This window comes from Xylocopa sonorina, chromosome 17, assembly GCF_050948175.1.
Source record: "Xylocopa sonorina isolate GNS202 chromosome 17, iyXylSono1_principal, whole genome shotgun sequence".
Lineage (NCBI taxonomy): Eukaryota > Metazoa > Arthropoda > Insecta > Hymenoptera > Apidae > Xylocopa > Xylocopa sonorina.
Window position 1 is genome coordinate 2,801,070 of NC_135209.1, and position 9,867 is coordinate 2,810,936.

At 31.9% G+C, this 9,867-nt stretch overlaps 2 protein-coding genes across 3 annotated transcripts; one reads left to right on the forward strand and one right to left on the reverse strand.

Annotated features, from left to right (window-relative positions):
- Positions 1-1,170: 1,170 nt before the first annotated feature.
- Tm9sf4 (transmembrane 9 superfamily protein member 4) lies at positions 1,171-4,503 on the reverse strand. Of its 2 annotated transcripts, none has more exons than XM_076907988.1 (10): positions 4,366-4,503; positions 3,657-3,907; positions 3,465-3,596; positions 3,244-3,399; positions 2,884-3,164; positions 2,572-2,790; positions 2,325-2,500; positions 1,982-2,241; positions 1,716-1,899; positions 1,171-1,635 (listed from the first exon to the last, which is right to left on the reverse strand). In XM_076907988.1, exons 1-10 carry the CDS (start codon positions 4,366-4,368, stop codon positions 1,396-1,398), a joined length of 1,902 nt encoding a protein of 633 aa, XP_076764103.1. In that variant the 5' UTR covers positions 4,369-4,503; the 3' UTR covers positions 1,171-1,395. The 2 variants fall into 2 exon arrangements, with proteins under 2 accessions (XP_076764103.1, XP_076764104.1); XM_076907989.1 differs by having other exon boundaries at positions 1,173-1,635; positions 2,325-2,482.
- Positions 4,504-5,116: 613 nt separating this feature from the next.
- On the forward strand, positions 5,117-9,576 carry LOC143431341 (neuroguidin). Its single transcript, XM_076908007.1, has 4 exons — positions 5,117-5,243; positions 5,860-6,385; positions 6,491-6,841; positions 6,933-9,576. Exons 1-4 carry the CDS (start codon positions 5,235-5,237, stop codon positions 6,956-6,958), a joined length of 912 nt encoding a protein of 303 aa, XP_076764122.1. The 5' UTR covers positions 5,117-5,234; the 3' UTR covers positions 6,959-9,576.
- Positions 9,577-9,867: the final 291 nt, after the last annotated feature.

Genomic DNA, 9,867 nt, shown 5'->3' on the forward strand with positions numbered 1-9,867 from the left:
GTTTGTTTGTTTGTAGACGCGTACGTACGTGTACGCGTGTATAATCTTTAAAAATATTATAACCACATATTATTTACAGTGTAGAATACATAGAATAATATATATGTCTATATTATCTATTATTATCATTATCATTATCATTAGTCTCAACGTTACTAATTTTGAAACTTAATTGCTTCACATAGTTCAAATTTATTTCAATTGTTTTATCAAATAACTAATGTTTTGGAAAGGAGCATGTATACTAACGCGTATACACGATTATAGGAACATACAAAATTGCAAATACATAATGACTAAAATATGTACGAAATTTGTTACACGTTTACTCAGTAGAACATATAAATTAAAAGTACAGATCTTTATAATTGTACCAAAAATGAATAAGTCAATCAATACATAATTGGTAAGCATTCTACGTAACGCAACATTAAGAAATAAACTAGACAATTTAACTTATTTAAATATAAATGATGCAAACAATTTTATACTATTAATAGCCGAAAGAGTTACTCACAGTAGATTTTAATTTTGTAAAAATGAAATAATCACAGGATGACACATGAATTGCATATAACTAACTCGATATTAAATGAAATGTAATACATTTATTAAAACAAATATGAAGTTAATGAACAAATAGAATTTCGTTATGAGCATTATGCATTGGAACCATTTATACATTTTATTTATATTAAAACGATACGCTGCTGCTGAAAGCATGCATAAACGTATCGACTATACCAATAGGATTCACTGAATGCATATACATGCGAGTCTATCATCCGCAAAGATTTAATGTTCCACTGTACACATTCAATGTATACGTATACAGAAACAGATGTTTGCAAATATAACTTGCAAAATTGTCAATTTATACATTGCGATAAGAGAAAAATGAATCGTAAATTAATAGTACTAATTGCAATACTTGGCATTGACTAATATTAATATTACACTTACTGATATTTTTATACATTTTTTATATTATCTTAAAAAAAAGTAATATTAACGTATTCTATATGCATTCTCTTTATACGTATATGTATATTTATTATGTGAATATGAGTAGTACTCTGTTTAATAAATTATAAGTACTATGATAATAAAAAGTTGTAAATCATTTTGTCTAATTAGAATTTTGTTCTATTCATCAGTGGGTATAAAATTTTTCATTTGCCATTATAAAGAGAATCTTTTATTACACAAAAATATCATTCGAAGAATGTACTACCCATTTGCAATGAAATTAGATTGTCTATCGGAAATAAAAGTAAACTATTGTACTATTTTGGTGGCATATATATGCCACATTTAATTTAAAGTAATTAAATGTTTCCCGTAACATTGAAAGTTTTTACCCTCTTTCATTGATTTGGTTAATGTATAATTTGACTAGTCTATTTTTACAGCAGCATATATCTTTCGAATAAACGCATAAGCTGCAAAGAATCCTATTGTACCTGTTAATAACCAAAATGTTAATACCATTAATGCGGTGTAACCAAAATATAAAAGTGTTGGAATTAACTCCGTTATTTCTAATTTTGTCATGAAATAGAAGATCGAGTAGGCTAATACATATACAGCCGAACCACCACTAACAATGAAACTCCTCCACCACCATCGATAGTCCTAATAATAAATAAGATATATATTATAAATATATAGATAAACTACATATACGTAGATATACATAATTATTCTCTACTTACTTCTCCACATAACTGGAAATAAACCATAACTATGGATATCTGAGAACAAGAGATGGCGAGTATGCAGAAAACGAGAAACAGAAATCCGAAAAGATAGTAAAACTGATTTTCCCACAAAGCAGTTAAAATGAAAAATAATTCTATGAAAACAGCACCGAAAGGAAGAATTCCAGCCATTAGTGTGCTGTAACAGTTAACAATAAAAATGATATACGTAATCTTTGAATAAATTTGATTACATTAGATGTAATCTGTGATATACCTACCATAATACTGGATTCATATACCATAATTGATCAGGAACTTGTCTGGGAATTTGATTTGTTCTAACAGGATGCGTTAAAGGCTGTTTACGGTATCCAAAGAAATATCCAAGATATACAAGAGGAAGTGATATACCGAACCATAAACACAACAATGCTAGCATTGTAGTGAATGGCACTGCACCAGAACTATGTTTTCCCCATATAAAGAAATTTAGAAAGAAACAAGTACCAAACACTATTCCTGGATAAAGTGTCGCTGTCTGTAATAATCAATATAATAATGCAATAAGTATTACCTAGTACCTTTGAAACTTTACCCAAATATAATAGGTTCAATTTTTACCAATAACGCTGTTCTTCTCCACTTTCGACCGCGCATTGTTTTGTAAAGCCGCGCAGAAAAATATCCAGCAACTAAACCAGAAGATACATACAAAAATATTGCACAGGTTCCAAGTGCACCTCTACTCGCAGGAGAAAGCATACCCAACATGGCAAAAACTATAAAAGCAAAGATTACTAAGAATACAGTAAGAAAAACATGAAGATGTCGATAATGCTATTATTTTTGTTACGAAAAAATACATTACATATTGTTATTAAAGCCATAAAAAATATCTGAATTCCACTGCCAATCACAGCAGCAAATAGTCGAGGATATGGTGGAGGTCGAAATACATCTCCATGAACCAGTTTCCAACCAGTTTCTTCGATCGTTTCGTCTAAGCCTGCTAAACTATCGTTTTCACCGGCATTATATCGTGCAATATCTCTCCTTAGAGTTCGAACCATGATCATCGTTAGAATTCCTACGTAATTTTACTAAATTATAAAATTTCCGTCTTATACAATCTAAAATATGATTAAGCAACGAAAAGATACACGATGTAATGTATATTTACCGGAAAGGAAAAGTATTACAATAAGCGAATTGATGATCGAAAACCAATGAATCTCAACATCGTTCATCCCTAGATATACGTCCCATCTGCTTGCCCAACTTACATCGGATGGTTTCCATTCCACCGAATATAAGAACTGAAGCTTAGTTCCTGTGGGATTGACATATTGATGTGTTGTTTGAGAATGCGTAGGCATTATACAGGTATTTCCCTCAAACTTCAGTTGATTTATATCAACCGAGCGAGCTTCTACCTCAAATCCAACTACTCTAAATTCATTTCTAGAAAGGGAAGTTAAAAAGTAGTAGTTTTAGTTCGATACGATACATTTACGTACAGAATAATAGTTTTTATACTAACTCTCCATATTTGTGATAACTTAATTTTAATTTAAGGTAATTATTAATGTAGTATTTGTTGTTGTTAATACCACCCAAATGATAGCCGTAATATACAACAACATTATTCGTATCCTTGTGAACCATTTTCGTCGCAGCTGGTAAATTGTCGATTAACCTGACAAATAAAATTTACTGTTGTTGCATATTCGATACGAATTAAGTAATTTTATAGTTGCTTACAAATGCACAGTGTAATCGTGTTGAATACGTTCTATAACACGTTGTGACATTTCCTCGTCCCACGTGATGTTACACAACAAGTTACAGCTTATATTTTCTGCCATTGATACCTCGTACCGTGTATTTACGATCCTGTATAAGAATAAATCGAATTATTCGTTCAAGAATAAAACAATGAATCACAAACCTCACCTGTCGCCACGCAATACTTCTCCTAAATTCTCTGATTTATAAATAAGTGTTTTATTTTTTGGTACGCAAACACCAATAGAATAATAGTCGTATGGTAATTGAGTATGAGTGCTGGTCATTTTGACTGCTTTAACATCAATCTTTTGCCCCTTCTTGAACTCCACAGGAGCAACTCCAGGTACAAGGAAGCCATTAGTTTCAATTAATAGGGATATTATCACAAGTATCGCAGTATTTCTTTTTAATCTTCCCTGTTGACAATAAAATCAAGTAAACAACAATATTCCATGTTCTAAACTACACTACTATCGACTATTGTTTACGATTCTCTTTAAAACGCCACTATTCATAGATATTATTGTTAGGAGTTGTATGGTAGCCCACTAAGTTTTACAATATAAAACATAGATTAACATACTATTTTTTGTTAAACGCAAATATATAAATACATAATTACAGACTGTTTTATACTTTTGTAATGTACTTGTAAGTGGAAAAATATAATACAAACAGAAATGTACAGAGCTATGTTTCAGCAGTTTTAACAGTGACAAATGGAATATTGTATTTTGCAAACATTGTCGCACGCATTACGAAGTTAAAAGACACACCGAAAAAGAACCGCCACGTCAGTTCGATAAACAATCAGATTTCTGTGACATTTAACTGAAATATATTTCAAACAGGAACGACGAGCAACAACACCTACCATTCTATAATATTATTTTCATCAAAGGGGCGCCACGCCGTATCTTTTTGTTTTACTGTTAATTACTACTCGCCACTGCGTTCACGTCAAAAATGAAATTTACTTCGAAACGAAGTTTGCGTCGAAACATTTGCCAGTAAAGCGATGTCAAGAATTCCTTATAAAAGTCCCTAGCGCGTTTATTTCTAGCTGTACTTAATTGCCACGCTTGCACGTGTGTTAGATGCTAACACAAGTACCGAATAAAGTGCCATCCAACTCGTAACGTCATGTAACAATGCGTTTAATAAACTTTTCAGAATAGAACAGGCTTCGTTTAAAGCCAGCTGATTATTTTATTCGATTAGAAAACATTCGAATATAAAGGTGAACAATTTTCGTTATCTATAAGTTACACCGAATGCGTAACTTAGATGCGCACTTTGTAATTGAAACTGTAACGGCTATTCAATTGTAATAAATATCAAACTTTCTTTTTAACGTACTATTTGAAACATGAATTTTCACACGAAGGATACTCGTTATTGTATTTATTTTTGAAATTCCCGCAATTTTTTATTCTTGCGAATGCAGAGGAAGTGAGTCTTTTACAAATACAACATATTGCTTAACAATCGATTAAATTGATTTAATTTTGATGCGATAAATTCCGAAAACATTAAATCGATTAGTTTTAGGTTCGCGAAAGTGTGCCTTTAATAAAGAATGGCAACATTTTTGTCGCATAATAGTAGATGGTTTGATCAAGCTTTTCCGAGCGAAAAAATATACCCCCGAAAAGGAAAATATCGTCCCACGTGGGGACTCGTTTAATTACAAGTTACGTTATTTAGATATGCATCTGTTCGGTTAATTTTTATTTCAGAACAATGGTACAGGTGAGTGGAAACTTTTAAGCATTGAATGTTGATCAATTTTTCCGCGGATTGTCTAAATCAATGGATTTTTCTATCAGGTCTATTGGAAATTTTTGATTGTTTTTTTTTCCGTTGTCATCCATTAGTAAATAGGAAAGATGGCAGCAGATTATTGCGCTTTTTTCCTGTACATCCACGGGTCCGACATTTTTCTTAAAATTAAGCCTTTCGATCAATTTTTCGGTGAAAGTTGTACAAAAACATTGGCTACGCTTCGGTTTTACGAACAGAATTTAGCGCGCATTTGATTTTTTCAAATAAAAATTAGTTAACGTCGAGATAAATAGAAGTTACAACAATTTTTGTACGCCGGACTTGCGTGAAATACGGCGAAAGACGACATAGAATAATCAAGTGATACCGTTCAAGAACATTTTCGTCGGTGTTAAATAAATATTCAATTACTCATGAATGAGTAATGCATCGTGATTTATTTATTTACAAATATTTCATCATTTTTAATTAAAATATGACGATAATGGGGGTACACTGCCTTTCGTTTTCCATAATATTTATATTGCACTTGCCTTATCAAATGTTACGTTAGTTTTTTACTTATAAATAATTATGTTTACAGGCAATCGACGAAATGGAACAAAGGGATCTCCCACAGGCATTTCGTCTGCTCGGGGAGATGAATGCCAACGTCCTGCAAGTGAATCAACTTGTGGACAATATGTTAGTCCGTGTAAAGAATGGAGAAATTTCTACCGACAAGGGTCTTAGTTTTCTAGAAATGAAGTATCATATGTTACTTTCTTATTTGATTAATTTGACTTACGTAGTACTGAGAAAATGTTCGGGAGAACGTATAGAAGGGGATCCATCGATCGATCGTTTAATTGAGATAAGAACTGTCCTAGAAAAAATCCGACCAATAGATCACAAACTAAAATATCAGATAGATAAACTTGTTAAGACTGCTGTAACTGGTACTATTAACAGTGATGATCCAACTAATTTTAAAGCAAATCCCGATGCATTCGATAGTAACGACGAAGAATCTGATAGCGATCAAGATGGGAACGTGGATGGTTTCAAAGCAACACAGGCAAGGAAGTCCAATATTTACGTACCACCTAAACTGGCTGCTGTACATTATGGTTGGTATTCATATACGTTTCTATTGTGTAAAGTAGTTCGAGTTGAGATAAAAATTGTTCAAATCGATGAAATGTAATTTTTGAATATTTTTCTACTTGTCACAGACGAGGATGAGACAGTGGCTGAAAAAATTCGTAAAGCAGGAGAAAGGGCTCGCAGGCGTGCGGTATCAGGTGCTGTTCTAAGAGAATTAAAAGAGGAATATTTAGACGCGCCTATCGAAGACTCACATACTCTAGGCGAGAAACAAGCCAGTCTAGGGCGTGAAAACAAACGAAAGATAGAGTACGAGGAGAACTATATGACGCGTTTGCCTGTTACTAAACAAGAAAAGCACAGACGTCGCCAAATGACAACTCTTGGTACACTTGGGGAAGAAATTACAACTTTTGGCGAATCATCTTCTGTATCTGCTAAAAAGAGGAAAGCTCAAAAAAAAGGCAAAGCTAAAAAAAGTAAATTACCTTCAGCTCATAAAATACATTCTTGGTATGTGTTAATACCAATTTCAATATTTATAATGCGATTTGGATATTCTTTTTCTAGGTTTCAAGAAAAAGCGGCATCATTAAACACGAGTTTATAAAAATTTGAGAAAGCTGAATTTCATACAGCATTAATAATTAAGGTAAAAATGCAAATTTACTTCAATTCTTCTTGACAAACGCAGATGCCATTAATACTCGTTAATAAGTTAAGCTAAATAACTCATAAACAACTAGTAATAAAAGAAAACCGTCGACGGTGAAATAAAATAGCACGATGGTAATTTATTACTACATAAGACATACTAATGGTCGTGTAATTGATAATTATAGTTAATAATGATTTTAATCTTTAATTGTTGTCTAAAATCAATTTTTATCTGTGGAGTTGAAATGTTCCATGAATAATAAAAAATGATATTCCGACGATATTAAGTACGTGAAGAATAATGTCAAGGTACATACGAGCTTAACTTATAAAAAAAAAAAAAAAAATTACGTATAATCGTGACACAATTAATCAAATAATGGATTTCGGCTCCAAGATCTAAAATTGTAAGTTAAACGTACAAGTTGAAAGCAGAAAGATTTTCTGCTTTATTTTGAGATATTCTCCAGCTATAGATGCGAAAAACCAGTAACATAGCAGGAGGAATGATATTGAATTAATTGTTACAAAAAGCGTAAAAATCACAAGACATTCAAACTACAAGAATTAGAGAATTCAAATTTAATAAGAGAAAATGACTTTAGAAATTGCAAACACTCTGCAACTTCTAAAATAATGTTCATCGTGCGATATCGCGTGTCTTAGGATTTTCTCGCTATTTTAGAGTAGTATAGTAGTTAATAGTTTTACTATTATATGTACGTTTCGTTTGTGTTTTTCCCCTGGTAAACTGTTGAGGCTATTATATCTCGATGTGAGTCATATTTTATGTTAAGTTTAATTTTTTGTACAATGTATGTGTGCATTGTATTTGTTATTTTAACTTTAGATTGATTTGATTAAGTTGTTAAACTTATATTAAAAGTAATATAAGGATAACACGAATGTGTCAAAATTCAAAATTGATAGTGTCAATTTCTCGATTTCTAATTAAGTTTACTGTATTTAGTTTCTTAGGGAGGGGGTATGTGTGATATTGAAAGGAAAACTAATATATGAAGACTAGAGCGACAATCACTTCTGCAATAGAATAAAGAGTTTGTACAATCAAATTGTAAGGAATATCCGTCTATTGTGCTTAAATAGGTTCCATTTTTTAAGTATTAGACATAACTTTGGGTATCTTTTTGAACCCAAGTACAGTGTTTCCTTTTAAAGTAAAGGGAGGTGGCAAATGCATTTAATATAAATCATACGTGGATATTTATATCCAGTATTCGTTCCTGCAGAAGTGATCCGCGATTACCTTCAAAAGTACTAATTCGTTATATGCTAACCGGGGGCTCAACCATCTATAGATGTTATATTTTTTACAAAAGTGTTCATAGATTGAGCCAACTTGGTAATGCATGATATTACATGTGCCCTCTCTTTTTCAATCTGTGAAGACGATTAAAATGTGATAAATTATTCATGAAATAATAGTTAAAGAAACTAACGGAATAGCACAATTGCTGGGCATTATTTACAAGTGCTAGCAAGCCTAATGTCAGCAGCCTTGTCGTATTTGGTAATGAAGTTGGAATACTGAATAGCGGGAAGATTTTGATTAATGTCAAGGTGCATTTACAAAGTCCCGTGCTCGTTTAATGTACGGCATGCACGAACAATAATTAAGGCAAAATTACAATAGGTTTCAAAATTTGCCCGACATTTAGTTTTCTCATACTTTATACATAGATGATAATTTTTGAAGCACACTTACAACTCGAGTAACTGTAAGTCCAAAATACTGGCTTGTACAAGCATATGTGCATATTTATATGTATACATATTACATAGTCTATATTCTTTATTTCTACATTTTCAACTGTTTATAAATATCCATTGTGAAAGATATCGCAATTGTTTCCGACACCAAGAAGGTAAAAGTGAACGATTTACAGCTTTCTGATTACATCTGTTTTATCATTAAACACAAAGTTTCCTAACGTATTTCACATATTTTGGACTTAGAGTAAAAGTGTATGGGTGCAAAAGATATTCATACAAAACATATCCGCACATAACATATAGCTGCAAAGTAATAGGGTTACATTGAATACACTACCTCAAATCAATAGAAATATGGATTTACAATAATAGAACTGCGTCAGTTACGTTTACATCGTTGTGTTATTGTTTATTTATACATTATACTAATACCATAATTTTGTTATGAAATATTAATGGAACATATGCCTTATGAAGAGAAGTATTTAGGATTTGTTATCTTCGGTCTGCGTAGCAGGCATGAATTTTTTAGCAATGTACAAAGGAGGCACAAAATATGTAAACGTTACTGTGGGCAGGGAGTTTAAAAGTAGTTCTTCAAATCCAACAACGCTGCCGAATACCGAACTAAAGGAAGAAACAAAATATCTTTGCAGCAAAAGACGAGATAAGAATGATTTATTGACTACATTTATAGTCTGAAGAATGTAACGTTTCATTTATTGATGAATTTTCTATAATTTATAAACTAAGGCAATTCATAGTATGTGGGAGAGCGAGAACGCGCACGCGCGCGCGAGAGAAAGAGAGCGAGAGAGAGAGAGAGAGAGAGAGAGAGAGAAAGAGAAAGAGAAAGAGAATTACCTGTATATTATAAATGGTTATTATGAATGATTATTATGTGAATTAATATTATTATTATTATTATTATTATTATTATTATTATTATTATGATTATGATTATTATTATATTGTCATTAACATGATCATGATCATCGTCATCGTCATCGTCATCATCATCACCACCACCACACCACCACCACCATGATCATCGTCATCATCATCATCATCATCATCATTATCATCATCATCATGTAGAATGCTTCTTACTGAC